The sequence below is a fragment of the Lactuca serriola genome, chromosome 2 (assembly GCF_051521515.1).
Source record: "Lactuca serriola cultivar US96UC23 chromosome 2, Lser_US96UC23_V15, whole genome shotgun sequence".
Taxonomy (NCBI): Eukaryota; Viridiplantae; Streptophyta; class Magnoliopsida; order Asterales; family Asteraceae; genus Lactuca; species Lactuca serriola.
Genome location: NC_136409.1, coordinates 12,009,650 through 12,029,805, shown reverse-complemented (window position 1 = coordinate 12,029,805; position 20,156 = coordinate 12,009,650). Strand labels below are relative to the sequence as shown.

Genomic DNA, 20,156 nt, shown 5'->3' with positions numbered 1-20,156 from the left:
CACATGTATCTAATTTTGTTATATATTTCAATCAAATCATGATTTTAACTTATGATTTTGATATATATAATTTTTCTAAAAATATTTCTACATGAATTACGAAAGCGAATACTCCCCGAGTACTCCTGAGTACTCGCTACTCAGTTGGCTGAGCATGTACCGAGTAGCGAGTTCTACAACCTTGCATTCATCAGATTGATCAATAAGACACCTTTACCGGAAGTGAGAAAGAATCGTGGATCATTATCTTCAAGATCAAAGGGATATAATCTTCTCCAAATAACCAAAGTGCTTCTAGCCTAGCAGTATCAAGTGGTGCTCTCTTTGTTTGAGGACGAGGGTTCAAGTATCGTGGTAGACATATGTTGAATTAGGTGTTAGTTTAGGAGTAGATTATATATTTTTATTTACTGGTTCAAAAAAAATCTCCAAGTAAGTGTTCTTTATTATATTTAAGTTTTATCAAGTTTATGTTGAAATGATCCTATGATTATACCAATGAATCCAACAAAAAAAATCATTTATTATGTCAGAAGGTCTTCAACAAATGAAAAAAAATCATGTACTTTCGCGTTTATAAACATTAATCATAAATAATTAAAGTTAAAAGGTAGATTTATAAAGCTATATATACTTTAGTAAACTAAACGTTAAGATTCTAAAATAAACGCATATAATAACAACTAATAAAAAAACCCGAGCTTCGCCATAGGTCTTTTTTTATTATTTGGTATTGTGATATAACAGATTTGACAAAGATTACCGAAAATTCGTTGTGTAGAATTCAAATAAAAGTTTATGTGTATTTATCTGATTTAACAACAAACCACCATATCTAACACTTGGTAAAAACATAGTAGTTTTACAAAGAGTATATTGGGAATTTAAATGATTAATTTTCATATGTTTCTTTTAGTGTAGATGTTTAACAATTGAGTCTACCAATAGCCATTAATGATGAAGTTCGTATTCAACAACAATAAATGATATGCAAATCCTTCAAACATAAAATGCAAGTAAAACTGCAAATAACCGTATGTATCCAATCCATACATACATTTCTTGATAACTTTGAGCGGTCATTATAACCCATCTTCGAATGACTTGTAAAACAGGGACTAAAATGTTAAGAAACAGTAAATAGGGACGGAAAATGCAAAAAGATTTTTTTTGGACCTTGCAGTGAAATTGATATACCACAGGGACCAAAAGTGTTTTCACTACAAGACAATTATTGAGTAGGATAACTATCAAGGTTCTAAAAAGCTCCGTCATGGCACGCCACGACTTCAAGGCTTGCACCTGCCACCAAATTTTGCCAAAACGCCGCCTTAACTCATATATGTGTATAAAAATGAATAATATTTGAAAACACATATAAAAATATTAATTATATAGAAAATTGACACCTTAAGTCACGTCTTACAAACACCATGACCCAACAAGACTCGGAAAAGCTTGATGCTTGACATTGCCGCCAAGTCATGCCTTACGTTATTTAGAACATTGATAACTATTAACCAAACACGAACCCCCACGCTCCGCCTCCCATCGTCACCTTATTATCTCCAAGACAAAGAGAAGTCTATATCAATATTTGAACTTTTTCACATCATCTCATTTATGTCACTAAATTTTGTTGTTGGGGCACAAGATTCGTTTACAATTTATCACAACTTTATAAAATCACTTTAATTGTGATAGTGCATGCTGACAATTCCAATAATTATGACAACTTAGCTAAACTTTAGGCTCCGCAAAATAGTTTGCAAAATCATTAATTTTTGGAGATAACTAGTGGTCTGGAAATATCTGTTACTTGGAAATAAATAATGAATGATTTTAGAAGTTAGATTTCACAAATGTTTTGCAATGCTAAATGTTTTTGGGAGGAAATAGAAAACCCAAGTTATACTTAGCGTGCATGGAATCATGCTCGGGTTCTGGTGTATACACGATACCGCCAGGGTAATGGATCAGTGCCTCGGTGGGTACCGCCATAAGACGTCTCCTGTGGGTTCTTCAGCCCTCTCTCTTAATGCTTATCGACTTGTACCATATGTTGTTATGTATGTTTTTAGTTGAGTGGATTTAGTGAGGTACAAAAAGTAGGGTTTTCATGTGAAAATTGAGAAGGATGGAAGAAAATAAAAGAGAAAAAGTTGATGTGAAACTCATGTGACAAATAAATTGAATGGATTGAATGGTTGGAGAAATGGACTCCCTCCAAATTTCTCCCTCCAACCTTAGCTAACAACAAAAATGTCATGTTTTGAATAGTTGTTCGAGGTAATAGATAACACTGGTTATACTCGGCTAACAACAAACATGAGAGCAAACACAAATATTCCTCTTTTGAAACTTCCCTATAGTCCCAACTGACATTTTAATCTCCATATGCGACGGGATAGTATTTAAAAGCAAATACGTCAATTATCAAAATTAAGTAATCCGAATAAAATATTTTCTTGAATTCGGAGATGAATTTTGTGAATGGCTAAATTAAGTTATCATTTTACAATTAAGATACATATTATTATGGGTTTTTTTACAGTTTTTATAGTGAGAAACTTCTATAGAAACTTTTTATTAAATTAAATGCATTTTGCATCCAAAACGGGTAAAAACTTTAAAACGAACTCATGCTCCACATTCGTTCATATACAAAAGGCCCGTGTGTACCATGGTTGTTAAAATCGCGATCCTGATCATAGGATCGTACGATCCTATGATCCTAGATATGATAAACAATCCGGATCGTCAACGGATCGTATTTGAGGTAGGATCGTAGGATCGAGATCCGATCCGATCCTACCTTCCTTTGATTTATTTTTTTTAATTATTTTTTGTCTTTTACCCTTTGGCAATTTAACGTTTTCATTTTGTGTTGTGACTTATGAAAATTTTATAACTTTTGAACGAAAAATTTAATATTTGAAATGCTTTTCTTGTTTAAAATTTATAAATTAAAATTATGTTTTATTTTGTGGGATCTTAGGATCCCGATCCCGATCTTACAAACCCAAAAAAGATCCTATTTAGAATCCCGATCTTGACAACATTGGTATCAATGTGTTCTCTTTCTTGTAAAGCCAATTATGCTATAAGTATAATATTTAAAAGAATTATTGTAGTGCATCTTAAAAGATATTGGATAAGAAAAACACACCACGTGTAGACATATTACAATTTGGTGCGGAATGTGTGGACATCTCCAAATTATAATCATACACCTTGCCCTCACAAAAGAGTCTTATATAATTAGCTATATCTCATTTTTTTATCTTTTGCGGTTCCTAACATTATCATCAGAAAAATCGTTTCTTCTGCATACAAAGAAGAAGAAAAGAGAAGCATACACAGAGGTATTCTCCTTTATTTTATGATTCACATGCTTATGTTCGAACCGATTCAAATGGCTCTCTCTCTCTCTCTCTCTCTCTCTCTCTCTCTCTCTCTCTCTCTCTCTCTCTCTCTCTCTCTCTCTCTCTCTCTCTCTCTCTCTCTCTCTCTCTCTCTCTCTCTCTCTCTCCAACAAAAGCTTAGATGTAGTTGCAATTTGCAGATCAAAGGATTTGTGATAAAATGATTACAAATATATATATATATATATATATATATATATATATATATATATATATATATATATATATATATAACCCGTGAGAACCACAGTTTTAAAATTAATTAAATTTTCATATTAACAAATCAAAATTATTAATTAATATTTTAAATAAATTATTACTTAAGAAATATTTTTTTAGTTATATAAAATTATACTAATTGATTTAAATAAATACGTGAAATTATATCATCTTATAATATGTATTAATTTTATTTTATTTTTCAATCTAATGTTAGTAATATAATATAATTAGAGTGAGAAAATTAAAATTTGAAATTTAAAATAAAGAATCAATTATTAATTTAATATAATTAGAATGGGAAAATTTAAAATTTGAAATTTGAAATGCATAATCAATTTTAATTTAATGTAATTAGAGTGGAAATTTAAAATTTGAAATTTGAAATAGATAATTAATAGGTTGACAAGTGGCATGATAAGTGATATATAACATTAATGAGGAGTTCTAATTGTATGACACTTGTCAATATGAGATTAAATATATCCTTTTACTAGTTTATAACCCGTGGGAACCACGGTTATAAAATTAATCAAACTTTTATAGTAAAATCTCAAAATTATTAATAAGTTAATTTAAATAAATTATTAATTTAAGAGATATTTTTTATTAGTTATGTGAAATTATAATCATTGATTCAAATAAATATATAAAATTAATTTTTAATATATATTAAATATTTTTTTATTTGTGAGTTAATGAAAACAATAATTTAAAATTTAAAATTTAAAATAGAATCACATTAATGAGGAGGTCTAATAAATTTAAAATGGAAAACCAATAGATTGAGAAGTGGCAACACATTAATTAAAATGTCTAATATGATGACACATGGCAAAAGAACTACTCTTTTATTAGTATAGAGATATATGTCATTCTTTTATCTTTTGTAGTTCCTAACGTTATCATCAGAAAAATCGTTTCTTCTGCATACAAAGAAGAAGAAAAGAGAAGCCTACACAGAGGTATTCTCCTTTATTTTATGATTCACATGCTTATGTTCGAACCGATTCAAATGGCTCTCTCTCTCTCTCTCAACAAAAGCTTAGATGTAGCTGCAATTTGCAGATCAAGGATTTGTGATAAAATGATTACAAATATATATATATATATATATATATATATATATATATATATATATATATATATATATATATATATATATATATATACTAGTTTATAACCCGTAAGAACCACAGTTATAAAATTAATTAAATTTTCATATTAACAAATCAAAATGATTAATTAATATTTTAAATAAATTATTACTTGAGAAATATTTTTTTAGTTATATAAAATTATAATAATTGATTTAAATAAATACGTGAAGTTATATCATCTTATAATATGTATTAATTTTATTTTATTTTTCAATCTAATGTTATTAATATAATATAATTAGAGTGAGAAAATTAAAATTTGAAATTTAAAATGAAGAATCAATTATTAATTTAATATAATTAGAATGGGAAAATTTGAAATTTGAAATTTGAAATGCATAATCAATTTTAATTTAATGTAATTAGAGTGGAAATTTAAAATTTGAAATTTGAAATAGATAATTAATAGGTTGACAAGTGGCATGATAAGTGATATATAACATTAATGAGGAGTTCTAATTGTATGACACTTGTCAATATGAGATTAAATATATCCTTTTACTAGTTTATAACCCGTGGGAACCACGGTTATAAAATTAATCAAACTTTTATAGTAAAATCTCAAAATTATTAATAAGTTAATTTAAATAAATTATTAATTTAAGAGATATTTTTTATTAGTTATGTGAAATTATAATCATTGATTCAAATAAATATATAAAAATAATTTTTAATATATATTAAATATTTTTTATTTGTGAGTTAATGAAAATAATAATTTAAAATTTAAAATTTAAAATAGAATCACATTAATAAGGAGGTCTAATAAATTTAAAATGGAAAATCAATAGATTGACAAGTGGCAACACATTAATTAAAATGTCTAATATGGTGACACATGACAAAAGAGCTACTCTTTTATTAGTATAGAGAAGATTAGAATAGGAAGATATATATATATATATATATATATATATATATATATATATATATATATATATATATATATATATATATATATATATATATACAGGGGCGGACCTAGGGGTGGTCCATGGTGGCACCGGCAACCCCTAACTTTTCCGGCCGCAATGAAAAAATTTTCGAAAATTTTATTTTCTCTACTACCGTGCAACTCCTAACTCTCACATGCAACCCCTACTGTAAAATCCTACGTCCGCCCCTGTGTGTGTGTGTGTGTATATATATATATATATATATATATATATATATATATATATATATATATATATATATATATATATATATAAGTTGGTAAAGAAAATTTATTCTTAAATTCATTTATAAATATACCTATTCATAAATTCATCTAGACGGAACTTTTTACACATGATCGTGCATGCGTTACAATTTACTGAATCAAATGAATATAATTATATACCACGTAGTAGGTATTCGGGACAGCTACTGAACTGGACCAATTTTCTACAATACCAGAGGGTATTCGGGATTTGACTTCGCCTAAAATCGGGACTTGGTGTTCATGTCACTGTATCGTTTTTCCCCTCATAATAAAGTTCCTATTTTCATTTATTTTAACGCTTCTACTATTTTAATTCTCCATTTATTAGACATATTTGCCCTTAACAATCAACTTGAACATTTTGCCCCTTGGTATTAGTAACGAGTAACGGTACCTTTTACCATGCTACCTCTAAATCGGTTAGGTATTTGGGATTGTTTTTTAACCAAAATCAGTTTTTTTGAAAGGCATAGGCTAAGCATACCCTCTTTTAACTTCTAGTAATACCCCTTAATCATTATGTGAACTTTTTCTTTAATCGATTAAAATGATTATGTAATAATTTTTTTTTCACTATAATGATTAAGTGATTATTTGACTTTTAATACTAATAAATAATTTTTCTTAAGGGTAATTTTAAATACACAAATAAGCGTGAGATATTGATTGATTAAATATTTTTACTCGTTATTGTTTATTTTAATATTAAATAATATCCATTTTCGATTAAAAGCTATAAGATTAATAGTATTTTCAATTACGCCCCTTTAATTTCCAATGAAGTTTCACTTGACAGATTTTACTTATTAAGTTTTTAATATCCAGTGAATTTATTTTATTATAGTTTTAGATAACTTATATAAGATAATATTGAATGTTAATGAAAATTAAATATCACTATATCATTTTCTGGTTTATGAAAAATAATACCAATTCTTTGTCAATAACAACTTAAATCAATAAAATATTTTTATATTTTAAATTTATAAAACAAAAAGCGTTTGTTATATATTATTTACATGCATCTAATAAAATTATTTTATATAAAAGAATTATATTTAACACATGGTAATAATAAAATAATATTTCAACCCAACGGATAATAAAAAAGTTCAAATACATTCCCACTTAATCGATATGTATCCAAGGTGCTACAGAACTACGAGGCCTAAGTTGATTGTAAAGTTGATTGTATAATTCAAAACGAGGCCAATACAGAGTTTCCCGCGTTTTCTCTTTCTCTCTTTCTATCTTTCTGGCGATGATTGTCAACGGTGGTTAACGATGATTTGCAATGGTAAAAGGTGTTTTATGATGGTAATTGGTGGTTCCGATGGTCTTTTTATGATCTCTATTTCTCTCGTTTTGTCTCCGGCTTGGTTTGGCCACCACCGGTTAGTTGACAGTCGTTGGTTAAATATGGTTCCACTGTTGAACATTTTTTATGATTATTGTTCATATAGTGCTTGAATGGTTTTTTAATGTTTATATAAACTATCGGTTGTTTATTGGTTGTTTAAATGAATTAATGGTGATCATAGTTCAATATAACTATATTTTGTAAATTGTTCAAAATCTGATTATTTAGTGTTTTTAGAAACAAAACACAGTCTTCAAAACATAAATATTATCAATACACAAGAAAAAAGTTGAATAAAAAATTGTAAAAAGGAAAAAGCTGCAAAACAAAAAGTTACATAAAAGTCAATTTACCAAAAAATTAATTATTAAAGGGGTTAGGCAAAAAAATAAAGGGGTATTAACAGTAGCACCCTTTTTTAAAATCACGAACGGTCACGCTGCTCCCTAGAATGTACGATATGTACGTAACCGCTATATATCATCATCATTATTCTTTAAAATATGATCATATTATTAGCTCTCTACAACTACCGAATAAAAAACTATTTTCTTGATTTCTATTACTACAGATCATCTTTAAATATTTTAAAACTTTATCTTTAAAGTTCATTTGGAATATGAAATTAACAATTTTTCCGATTTGCGTCATCAGTCTATGAGCCAAAGCTTATACCAGTTTAATCGATGCAATATATAGCCATAGCTAATACCAATTTAGTCGATGCAATATATCTAGAATGCATGTAAATATTATTCCATCCATTAATAATTTCCGTTGAATTTTGTCTAATGAATTGTTGGTTACTATCCAGGTGTTACCACAAGAAATAATTTATAACAATGGATGTTATAAGTGTCATTCTTAAACCAGTTGTTGAGACTCTCATGGTTCCCGTGAAAAAACACTTAGGATACCTCATTTCCTATGAAAAATATGTGAAGGATATGGATACCAAAATGAGGGAGTTGAACGCTACAAGACGTGCCGAGGAAGACCACTTGAACACAAACACAAGATTTCGTCGTGAGACTTCATTGCAAGTCAAGGGTTGGTTGGAAGAAGTAGAAAAGATCGAGGAGAAAGTAAAATGCATCCATAGAAATGTGTACAATTGTTGCAGTCTAAAGATTAGGCATACAATTGGACAAATGGCCTTCGAGATAATTGAGGAGATTGACAGTGTCACAAGACAACACTCCCAGGTTACATGAAATGATAATCTTGAACCTCTAGGAAGAGTTAATTCCATGACGGCATCCACCTCTACACCATCAACCGAACATAAGGACTTCCTGTCAAGAGAGGTGACTTTTACCAAAGTACTCAAAGCACTTGAACCAAACCACAAAACCCACATGATAGCCTTATGTGGGATGGGTGGAGTAGGGAAGACCACCATGACGAAAAGGCTCAAAATGGTTGTGCAGGAAAGGAAAATCTTTATATTCATTGTTGAGGCAGTTATAGGGGAAAGGACGGACCCTATTGCCATTCAGGAAGCTATAGCCGATTACCTCAGTGTAGAGCTCAATCAGAAAACTAAGTCAGCAAGAGCTGAGAAGCTTCGTCAAGAGTTCAAGGCCAAGTCAGATGGTGGTAAGAATAAGTTCTTTGTAATACTCGATGATGTCTGGCAATTCGTTGATCTTGAAGATATTGGTTTAAGTCTTTTTCCAAATCAAGGTGTTGATTTCAAGGTCTTACTGACATCACGAGACACAAATGTTTGCACTATGATGGGGGTTGACGATAATTCGATTCATAACATCGGGCTTCTAACTGGAGCAGAAGCACAAAGTTTGTTCCACCAATTTGTAGAGACTTCTGATCCCGAGCTCCATAAGATAGGAAAAGATATCGTCAGAAAAATGTAACGGTTTACCCATTGCCATCAAAACCATGACATGTACTCTTAGAAGTAAAGCTAAACATGCATGGGACGATGCACTTTCGCGTTTAGAGCATAATAACATTTCTAATGTTGCGGTTGAAGTTTTCAAAACCAACTACGAAAATCTCCAAGACGAGGAGACTAAATCTGTTTTTTTTTTTTTTTGATGTGTGGTTTGTATCCAGATGACTTCGATATTCCTACCGAGGAGTTGGTGAGAGGTATGGATGGGGCTTGAAGTTATTTGATAGAGTGTATACTATACAAGATGCAAGAAACAGGCTAAATACTTGCATTGAGCGGTTGGTGCACATAAACTTGTTAATTTGTGATGATGGTGTACGCGTCAAGATGCACGATCTGGTGAGTGCTTTTGTTTTGGATATGTTTTCTAAAGTTGAGCATGTTTCAATTGTCATCCATGGTAATATGCATGGTTGGTCTGAAAATGATATGGGAGGCTCTTGCAAAACAATCTCATTAACATGCAAGGGTATGTCTGAGTTTCCTAAAGACCTCAAGTTTCCAAACCTCTCCATTTAAAACTTATGCATGGAGATAAATCGCTAAGGTTTCCTATAGACTTTTATACAGGAATGGAAAAACTTCAAGTCATATCATATGATCACATGGAGTATCCACTGCTTTCCTCATCACCTCAATGCACCACCAACCTCCGAGTCCTTAATCTTCATCAATGCTCGTTTGATTTCTCTTATATTGGAAATCTGTTGAATCTGGAAGTATTCAGCTTTGCTAATTCTGGCATTGAATTGTTACCTTCCATGATCGGAAAATTAAAGAAGCTAAGGCTTCTGGATTTGTCAGAGTGTCGTGGTCTTTGTATAGATAATGGTGTCCTAAAATATTTGGCTAAACTTGAAGAGCTTTATATGAGAGTGGCTGATAAACATAGAAAGGCAATAATCTTCACAAGTGATAATTGTGATGAGATGGCAGAGCGTTCAAAAACCCTTTCTACGTTAGAATTCGAGTTCTTTGAAAACAATGCTCAACCGAAGAATATCTTGTTTGATAATCTTAAACGATTCAAGATCTCAGTGGGATGTTATTTAAATGAAGATTACAGTAAAAGCATGCATGCATATGAAAACACATTGCAATTGGTCACCAGCAAAACTGAACTACTGGAATCTAGAGTAAATAAGTCGTTTGAAAAAACAGAGGTGCTTTCTTTAAGTGTGGGAGATATTTATGATTTTTCAGATTATCTTGAGGTGAAGTCCTCAAATCTTTCTAAATCCTATTCGTTGTACAATTTAAGAGTCCTTGTTGTTTCCAAATGTACAGAATTGAGATACCTTTTCACAATTAGTATTGCAAACACTTTGTCAAAGCTTGAGCTTCTTCAAGTTTATGACTGCAATAATATGGAAGAAGTAATACATATCGAGGGTCGTGGAGAAGTGACAATTACACTCCCAAAGTTGAAGTCTCTATCTTTTTGTGGGCTACCGAAGCTGTTGGGTTTGTGTCGTAACGTTAACATAATTGAGCTACCACTACTAATGGAGTTGAAACTTGCACGCATTCCTCGTTTCAAATCTAGTTTGTTGACCGAAGAGGTAAATATGTTTTATAATAATAGAATTGATCAACATATTTTCAACTAAAAGTTTCACAATATATATATATATATATATATATATATATATATATATATATATATATATATATATATATATATATATATATATATATATATATATCATTTTTAACCTCTTTCCATACTGATATTCAAAAAAAATATGTATCATACATTCATATGCATCATATGCACATCATTTGGAAAAACATTGGCGTTGCTATATAAAGCGATTTGTTGAAAAAAAAATTCAAAAATGTCTTTTTTTCAAGTGAAATGTACATATGATGCATATTTTTCATAGTTTTTTTTTAATATTAATATAAAAAGAGGTTGAAAATAATGAATTTATATGTTTTAGATATTTTTTTTGATAGAAGATTTGTTCAAAAATTAAAGTTGAAAAACTGATCCTAAGATATAAGTTCATAGATTTTTTATATTTGTAAATGATTTGTTGGCATGTATGACAATAAAGGAAATACTTTTTTTAGTATTAATAATGTTATTTGTAAGCGTGACATCGACCCCTCCATTCATGTTTTTTAAATAATTAGATATACAAGTGGATATTATGTGAGCTTCTTAACCGATCAAAAAGGGTGGTGTACATGAAAGCACATGTACTTAGGGTATGCATAATGCATTTAATTATAATGCATTCAATTATATAAAATTTATTAAATTAACACATAACATTCTATTTTTCATAGTACATTATTATTTTTTTCTATAATATATTGAACTCTATAAAATTCAATGAAACATATAAAAAAAAATTCTATTTACAAAACCTAGTTTATGACATTTATTAAAGATTAAAAGTTTTTATTTTTTTCATCGAAAAATTTAATGATCATTGAACTCTTCGTTGATTGAACTCAAATGTTACATTCTTATGGTTAAGTTTAATACATTGGATATCATAAAGTAATTCCACCTCATTTCTATTAAACTATGCATTATAGATACTCTTAGGTTGTATACAAAATAAAACAACGACCTAGATGAAACAAATCAAACAAATAATTTGCTATCTATTATTATGGTCACTAGACCATAATACTTTACTTAACTATCATTGTTCATTAACTAAATTACTATAATAAAATTCATCTCTTAGTATAAAAAATTTCACATCTCTCTTTCAAAAACAAAAAAGTTTTCACATCTTAATTAATTTATATTTTCTTTTATCTTCAAATTTTGCTTGCATCTTTTAATAATTTATAAATGAGAATACTCCTTTGAATGTAAAAAATCCAACTATTTTTAATTTGTTGATGATTTCCATCATATACATATTTTCGTTGAAAATTACCTAAAATAAAAATATTCTTTTTTAAATCCAAATTTATAGTATATAATTGTAAATGGATGTGAATTATAATTCATTAACACAATTTAGTACTCAAGTTATTAATTTCAACTTGTCAGGAGATATGTGTGCAAACTCAAATACTGTCGAAGGAAGACATGCCAAGAATCAATGATAGCATCTCTGATGTTGTATTCCCATCCTTTCTCATACACTCTTTTCATAACCTCTATACACTTGAATTGTCAAGATATGAAGGAGTGGAGGTTGTATTTGAGATAGAGAGTCCAAGAAGTAGAGAAGTGATAACAACTAAGGATAATCAACGACTATTTCCGTACCTTGAGGATTTGGATATACGTCATATGAAGAGGATGAGCCACGTATGGAAGTGTAACTGGAATAGATTTTTCATTCTTCAAGAACAACAAATAGAATCCACATTCCACAACCTAGCCACCATATGCATGGATTGCTGCGAAAGTGTTAAGTACTTGTTTTCACCTCTCATGGCAAAACTTCTTTTTAATCTAAAGGAAGTCATGATAAGAGATTGTGATGACACTGAAGAAGTTGTTTCAAATAGAAATGATGAAGATGAAGAAAGGACTATATTCACATCTACATCTACCCACACAAGCATCACTTTGTTCCCTCATCTTGATTCTCTAACGGTAGCTCGCCTGAAAAGGCTAAAGTGCATCGGAGGTGGTGACGCCAATAATGGGAACAATGAAATATCTCTCAAAAATACAATCACAACTACAACTTTTCATGATCAATTTAAGGTATTATTTACACATAATTATTTATTTCATTTATTTGGTGATATCCATTTTATCTTTGCAATACATTACAAAAATCACAAAATCATATACAAGAGTATGTACTCTAAATACCCATTTTGGATGATCACAACCATATATACATGTTGAGGTGTGTTGTACAAACAAAATCATTCTCTCACTACTACCCAAACTCAATAATCGGACTCAAAGGCAAAAAAGTTTCCATTCATTGTTGTTATTTATCATAAATTATACTCCTTCCGTCCTAAAATTATAGTACATATTTCCTTTTTGGTTTGTTCCAAAATAATAGTCCATTTCTAAAAATAAATGACATTTTTTTTATCAAAATACCCCTCATTATTTCTTAACCAACAAAACATTTAATGGAACATTAAATGCAAAGTAATGACAAAACCGCCATTTTATTGTATAAAGTTTGTGGTAATTAATGTTTCCTTAATATCTATGTTTTTTGTCTGTGGACAATAATTTTGGGACGGAGGGAGTATCATTTACTGATAGGATTTTTTTTCTAATTAGAAAACACGCACCCATCCAACCGTCTTAGGTTTGCAATTCTTTGTGAATCCTTTGTTGTATTTCTAATTATAGCTATGATTCCAACCAACTATATTATGTCTTAATGCACAAATACTTGTTATACACAATGTACAAAAATATTAGTTACCTATAGCATTCTAAAGCATAAATGCTATGAGACGTAACATATTTAACCTTTAAACAATCAAGTATATTTTTCAAAAAAAAAAGGTGAGGATGGAGCAAAGTTAATTAGGCTGAAGGGTGTGGGTGCGGTCCCAGACCGCACTTTGTGCCACGTAGACCAGGAACACCACCTCCAGACCGCGGTCTGGTGACCGCACTGCGGTCCTTAAGTGCCGCGCTTTCTGATTGGTTGAGGGGAAAAAGGGAGGATCGTCGGTTGTTGGGTATTTAATATATATATATATATATATATATATATATATATATATATATATATATAGGAGTAGGATCAAATGAGAACACCAAAAAGGTTGAGAACGCGAGAACAAAGTATATTTATTTGTGATTCCATGTATTCATTTATGGAGAAATGATAAATTTTTACGCCTTTAATTTTAATTGAAGAGAAAAAGCATATTCCTGTTGATTGCGCGTAAAAAATACTTCATTTCTCCATAAATGAATACATGGAATCACAAATGAATATACTTGTTCTCGCGTTCTCAACCTTTTAGGTGTTCTCATTTGATCCTTTCCATATATATATATATATATATATATATATATATATATATATATATATATATATATATATATATATATATATATATATATATATATATATATATATATATATATATATATATATATATATATATTTGCTTTTTCTTTCTTATATATACATATCTAACATCATTTTTTTTTCACAACACAATCTCTTGTCTCTCTCAAAAAATTTTTTTTAAAAAATCAACACTCTCTAAAAAATGTCATCTTCTTCATCTTCTAAAGAATTTCATACTATTTTTGATACCGCTATTACGTGTGTTCAAATGGTGGAACAAACATACAATGTTGTATGTAACAACGCCGCTGCAAGTTCTCAACGGAGAACACGAAGATATATTTGCAGAAATCGTGAAGAAGCCAACCAACGTTTGGTGCAAGACTATTTTGTAGAGAATGCCACTTATCAATGGTATTATTTTCGTAGGCGCTTCAGAATGCTCAAAGGTTTATTCGAACGTATAGTTGAAGATGTAACGAGGGAGTGCAGTTTTTTCCAACAATACTACGATGCTAGAGGTACACCCGGTTTCACTCCCTTACAAAAATGCACGGCCGCACTTCGTCAGTTAGCATATGGCATTCCGCCTGATGCGTTAGACGAAAGTTTTAGGATGTCTGCTAAGATAACACGAGACAGTCTTCATTTTTTCTGCAAAACTGTGATTCAGTTTTATGGTCCAAAATATTTACGTAAGCCTACACGTAATGACATCCTGCAATTGCAAGCTCATCATGCTAGTGTGCATGGGTTTCCTGGAATGCTAGGAAGCTTAGATTGTCTCCATTGGGCATGGGAAAATTGCCCTACATCATATCATGGGCAATTTACCCGAGGTGATCATGGTCACCCAACGGTCATACTTGAGGCAGTTGCATCACAAGATATGTGAATTTGACATGCTTTTTTGGTTCTCCTGGTTCGATTAACGACATCAACATTCTTAATCGTTCACCAATATTTAACAACATATACGATGGATCCGCACCAGATTTTTCTTTTCAAGTGCGTGGAACGCCATATAAGTATGGTTATTATCTGGTCGATGGAATCTATTATGAGTATGTTGTGTTTGTTAAATCGTTTACATCTCCACATGGTTCTAGACGAAAGAAATTCAAGAGAGCTCAAGAAAGAGCTAGGAAGGATGTTGAGCGTGCTTTTGGAGCACTGAAGAAACGGTGGTTCATATTGACAAAACCAGCAACTTATTTAGGCGAGGAAAAACTTCAAGAAATCATGTATACATGTCTTATATTGCATAACATGATTATTGAAGACGAAGGAAGAGCGATATGTGCGTTTGACGAGGAAGAAACCATACCAGAGACACAACCAATAGAAATTGTTAGCGAAGAGTATATAAACAGGAGAGCAGAGATACGTTGCACTGAAACATTTCACAATCTTCGCAATGACTTGGTGGAACACATTTACGGGGTTCAAAACATTAACCTTAATTTGGATCCACCGGATGACCCCGAAGACGAGTTCTCGGAGAACGACTTTATGTAGTTTGCTTTAGTTATTTTATTTGTGTTTTTTAAGTTTCTAGGATTATTTAAATGTCATGTGTGTGGTTTTTGTGTTTTTTTTTGGTAATGCAACGTAATTTTTTGTTTTAATTTTCAAGTAATGAAAAATTCTATTTTTTTATTAAAATAGAAGTTTTATTAAATTAAAATAGTTAAAAAACACACAAAAAAAAAAAGAATGTGTGGCACCACTCCCTTGGTGTGGCAAGAAACCACACTTGAGTGGTAAAAATGACATGACGCTTATGTGGCGGGGGAGAGAGTGCGGTTTCGGTGGCACCACACCCTCCAGCCTTAGGCAACCTACCAAATTGCCCAAGATTGGTTCCCCAAATATTGGGCCAGGTCCACAAACCGTTTCTTTAAATCCCAGAACTGGTTCTCATACCATGAACCTGATTTCTAAATTATGAAAAAATCGATAACAGAGTAAATAAATTACCATTACAAACCACAAAGATTAATAATCATTACATCAAACTATCAATTATCTCCAGCATAAAACTGTAATTTTTGGGTTAATCCCATACCTGCATTGTAGATACAAGTGCATTTCTCTTTGGATATATACAGTCAACATGGATGACCAGTTGACTAAACCCTCAAATCCCTATACTCCTGTAGTGTAGATGTGTTTAAACTAAAATAACTTACACAATCAGTTCCATACGCAAGTAACTTACGCATACCGAGTGCTGAATATATGTACTAAAATCAACTTCTTATGACAATTTTGCCACCAACAGTGACAAGAATAGAACCAAGCCTGAAAACACAAAGGTTAGTCATTATCACATTCTGATCATTGTGATGGTTACAACTCCTACGATTAAATGTTAGTCATTAAATTTTGAAGAGTCAGAAACTTACCCTCTGCCAGTGCTTATGAACTAAAGTGCATGTCCCCGGAAATTAAAAGCAACCAACTTTTAGGATTTTTAGGGCGTACAGGCAGAAAAGAGGAGAAGCAAACCAATTTTTTCTATTCAGAGGCAATTATGGTGGCATAGGTAATTGTGTAGACATATTAAGTGGGTTTAGTGGCGACACGAATAGATGTGGTGGAAAATTCTCATGGGTCATTTTTTTGGGAGTATTGAAGTCTTTAGTGGCGACATCAAGCATGTCCAAATTGGTGTCGACGCTCATGTCACAGTTAAAGACGTCACCCCTATCGCCCTTATTTTGTAGTGTTAGACTGTTAGTATAAAAAACTAGATTGTGAATTAATTTTTTTATAGCAGAGGAGTGTGTGTATGTATGTATGTATATATGTAAGAAACAAATAAGATGTTAAGTATATAGTTTAATTTTACATTAATTTTCTATCTGTTGCAGTTTTCTGAAGCAGGTGGTGTTCCTTGGAGCTTATGTGAATATTCTAGAAAGATAAGTATCTCAAGGTGTCATGCATTGTCAAGTGTGATTCCATGGTATGCAGCAGGACAAGTACACAGCTTCAAGAGCTGAATTTATATAAGTGTGTTGGGATGAAGGAATTATTTGAAACTCATGGGATCAATAACAGCAACAGTTGTTGTGAGGAAGGAAGTGGTGGAATTCCAAGACTAAATAATGTTATTATGCTTCCCAATCTGAAGATATTGAAAATTGAATATTGTGACCATTTGGAACATATATTCACATTCAATGCACTTGAAAGCCTGACACAGCTCAAAGAGTTAACCATAAATTGCTGCTACAGAATGCAAGTGATTGTAAAGAAGGAAGAAGATGCATCATCATCATCATTGAAGGAGGTTGTGGTCTTCCTTCGTCTAAAGTCCATTACACTAGTTGATCTACCAAAACTTGTGGGTTTCTTCTTGGGGATGAATGAGTTCCAATGGCCATTATTGGATGATGTTACAATCAAGTATTGCCCCCCAAATGATGGTTTTCACACCTGGTTGGTCCACATATCCCAAGCTCAAGTATATACACACAACCTTAGGTAAACATAGTCTTGGAGAATGTGGCCTTAACTTGCATGTGCCAACCACTGCACATCATCAGGTATATATAAATACTTACCAAACCCATTAATTGGATAACTTTTAGTTGGAGTTAGGTATCATAATCATTAGTAACTATGACCTCTCTAATTTCATTAAATCATCAGCATATCATGTTAGAGAAAAACGAAAAAAAGGGTTATTGGAAATCTGGATTACAAACAGGAATCGTGTAAACACTTTCCTTGTTTGATATTTCGACCCTATATGCCTTGGGTATCATGAAATCCAAACTTAGGATAATTCCTGATGCAACAATTCTGATTATAGGCAGAAAATCAGAATCAATTGAAGAAGATGAATTAAGAATCGTTTCCCAGTTTTCTGTGTTTCAATGAAGTCGTTTTCCCGGAATTTATCCACTCAACGGATAAATTCCGGGAAAACGACTTCATTGAAACACAAAAAACCGGGAAACACTTCTTAATTCATCTTCTTCAATTGATTCTGATTTTGTGCCTATAATCAGAATTGCTGCAACAGGAATTATCCTAAGTTTGGATTTCGTGATACCCAAGGCATATAGGTTCAAAATATCAAACAAGGAAAGTGTTTACACGATTCCTGTTTGTAATCCAGATTTCCAATAACCCTTTTTTTTCGTTTTTCTCTAGCAATCTTGTTTGATATTTTTGTTTTCTGGAAAAGATGGTTGGCAATTCACTGAAAGACATGAATACTTCGTTTGGTGAATTGGAGAAATTTCAGTGCCAAGATTTCAGACGTTGGCAAAAGAAGATGCACTTCTGGTTGACCACTTTGAAGGTTGTGTATGTTCTTTCTACTCCAAAACCAGAAGAGGTTGAAGATGCAAGTCTGGAACAGATCAGAAGGAGAATCAAATGGGAGAATGATAACTACATCTGCCTCGATCACATTCTTAATGGTATGTGTGATTCCCTTTTTGACACTCATCAAAATATTGAAACTGCAAGTGAATTATGGAACACACTTGAAGCAAATTATATTGTAGAAGATGCTTCAAGTAAAAAGTTCATTATTTCTGATTTCAACAATTATAAAATGGTTAATTCTCGATCTATAATGGAACAATATAATGAAATCCTACGAATTTATGGTCAATTCAAAAAAACACAACATGTCCATGGATGAATCCTTTGCTGTTTCAAGTGTGATTGATAAACTTCCACCCTCATGGAAAGATTTCAAGCACCATCTGAAAAATAGAAAGGAAGAGATAAGTTTGATTCAACTTGGGAGTCATTTGAAAATCGAAGAAGGACTTCGTGATCAAGAGAATGATAAAGGAACTGGAAAGGGTAAATCTGAATTTGGACAGCCCCAAGTTCATATGGTTGATTGTGATAAAGAAGACAATTCTAATCACAAGGGCAAGGGTAAAAAACGTAAGTATGAGGGTGACAACAAAAATTCCAACAAAAAACACAAGGATTCCAAGGAACTTGTGTGTTGGAGATGCCATCTGAAAGGGCATATGAAACGTGACTGTCGGGTGAAACTTGGAAACAAAGGTGCAAGTGGTAGTGGAAAAGATGCTGGTGGTGGCAGTGGATCTCATGATCAATCTGCAACCAAAGGTCAAATTACTATTGATCTTGTAAGTTTGGTATTTAATGTTATGCTACTAACTCCAGAAGCTTCTTTTGTACAGGGGGTTGATACAGATTCATGGTGGCTTGATACATGTTCTACACATCACGTGTGTAATGATGAACGGTGGTTCACGAAGTTGAACCTAGTAAATAAACGTTATGTCTTACACATGGCGGATGAAGGATCAAAGCCAATTTTAGGAACTGGTGTTAGTATTTTGTTTACTTCTGGAAAAACAATTAGTTTGTTTGATGTATTGTATGTACCAAAGGTTCGAAAGAACCTTGTGTCTAGTGGTTTGTTGAATTGTATGGGTTATAAACAAGTTATCGAGTCAAACAAGTATGTGTTGTCTAAGTGTGGAATATTTGTGGGATTTGGTTATTATTGTGATCATGTTTTTAAGTTAAATATTATAAGTTATGCATCACATGTCAAATCTACTTGTATGACTTCTGCATCTAATCTTGATAATACTATGTTATGGCATAATAGATTAGGACATGTTCATGTTAAGAGAATGATTGAAATGTTAAAATCCGGATTGATTCCAGCTTTTGATATTAATTCTGAAAAATACAAAACTTGTATGTTAACTAAAATCACGAAACAACCGTTTTCAAATGTTAATAGAAAAACAGAAGTGTTGGAATTAATTCATAGTGATCTATGTGATTTCCATGTTACACCTTCCTTGGGAAATAAAGAGTACATTGTTAATTTTATTGATGATTCAAGTCGGTTTTGTTGTGTGTACTTG

At 31.4% G+C, this 20,156-nt stretch overlaps 2 protein-coding genes across 5 annotated transcripts; both read left to right on the top strand.

The window, feature by feature from the left end:
• The first annotated feature begins 3,254 nt into the window (after positions 1-3,254).
• Positions 3,255-9,245, top strand: LOC145085980 (putative disease resistance protein At4g14610). 2 transcript variants are annotated; one of them, XM_079023690.1, is made up of 3 exons: positions 3,255-3,365; positions 4,538-4,609; positions 8,183-9,245. In XM_079023690.1, exon 3 carries the CDS (start codon positions 8,619-8,621, stop codon positions 9,243-9,245), a length of 627 nt encoding a protein of 208 aa, XP_078879816.1. In that variant the 5' UTR covers positions 3,255-3,365; positions 4,538-4,609; positions 8,183-8,618. The 2 variants fall into 2 exon arrangements, with proteins under 2 accessions (XP_078879816.1, XP_078879817.1); XM_079023691.1 differs by lacking the exon at positions 4,538-4,609 and having other exon boundaries at positions 3,261-3,365.
• Positions 9,246-9,810: 565 nt separating this feature from the next.
• Positions 9,811-19,835, top strand: LOC145085979 (uncharacterized). 3 transcript variants are annotated; one of them, XM_079023688.1, is made up of 6 exons: positions 9,811-10,848; positions 12,306-12,974; positions 17,145-17,822; positions 18,470-18,707; positions 18,985-19,380; positions 19,455-19,835. In XM_079023688.1, exons 1-3 carry the CDS (start codon positions 9,811-9,813, stop codon positions 17,274-17,276), a joined length of 1,839 nt encoding a protein of 612 aa, XP_078879814.1. In that variant the 3' UTR covers positions 17,277-17,822; positions 18,470-18,707; positions 18,985-19,380; positions 19,455-19,835. The 3 variants fall into 3 exon arrangements, with proteins under 3 accessions (XP_078879814.1, XP_078879813.1, XP_078879812.1); XM_079023687.1 differs by having other exon boundaries at positions 18,530-19,380; XM_079023686.1 differs by having other exon boundaries at positions 18,470-19,380.
• Positions 19,836-20,156: the final 321 nt, after the last annotated feature.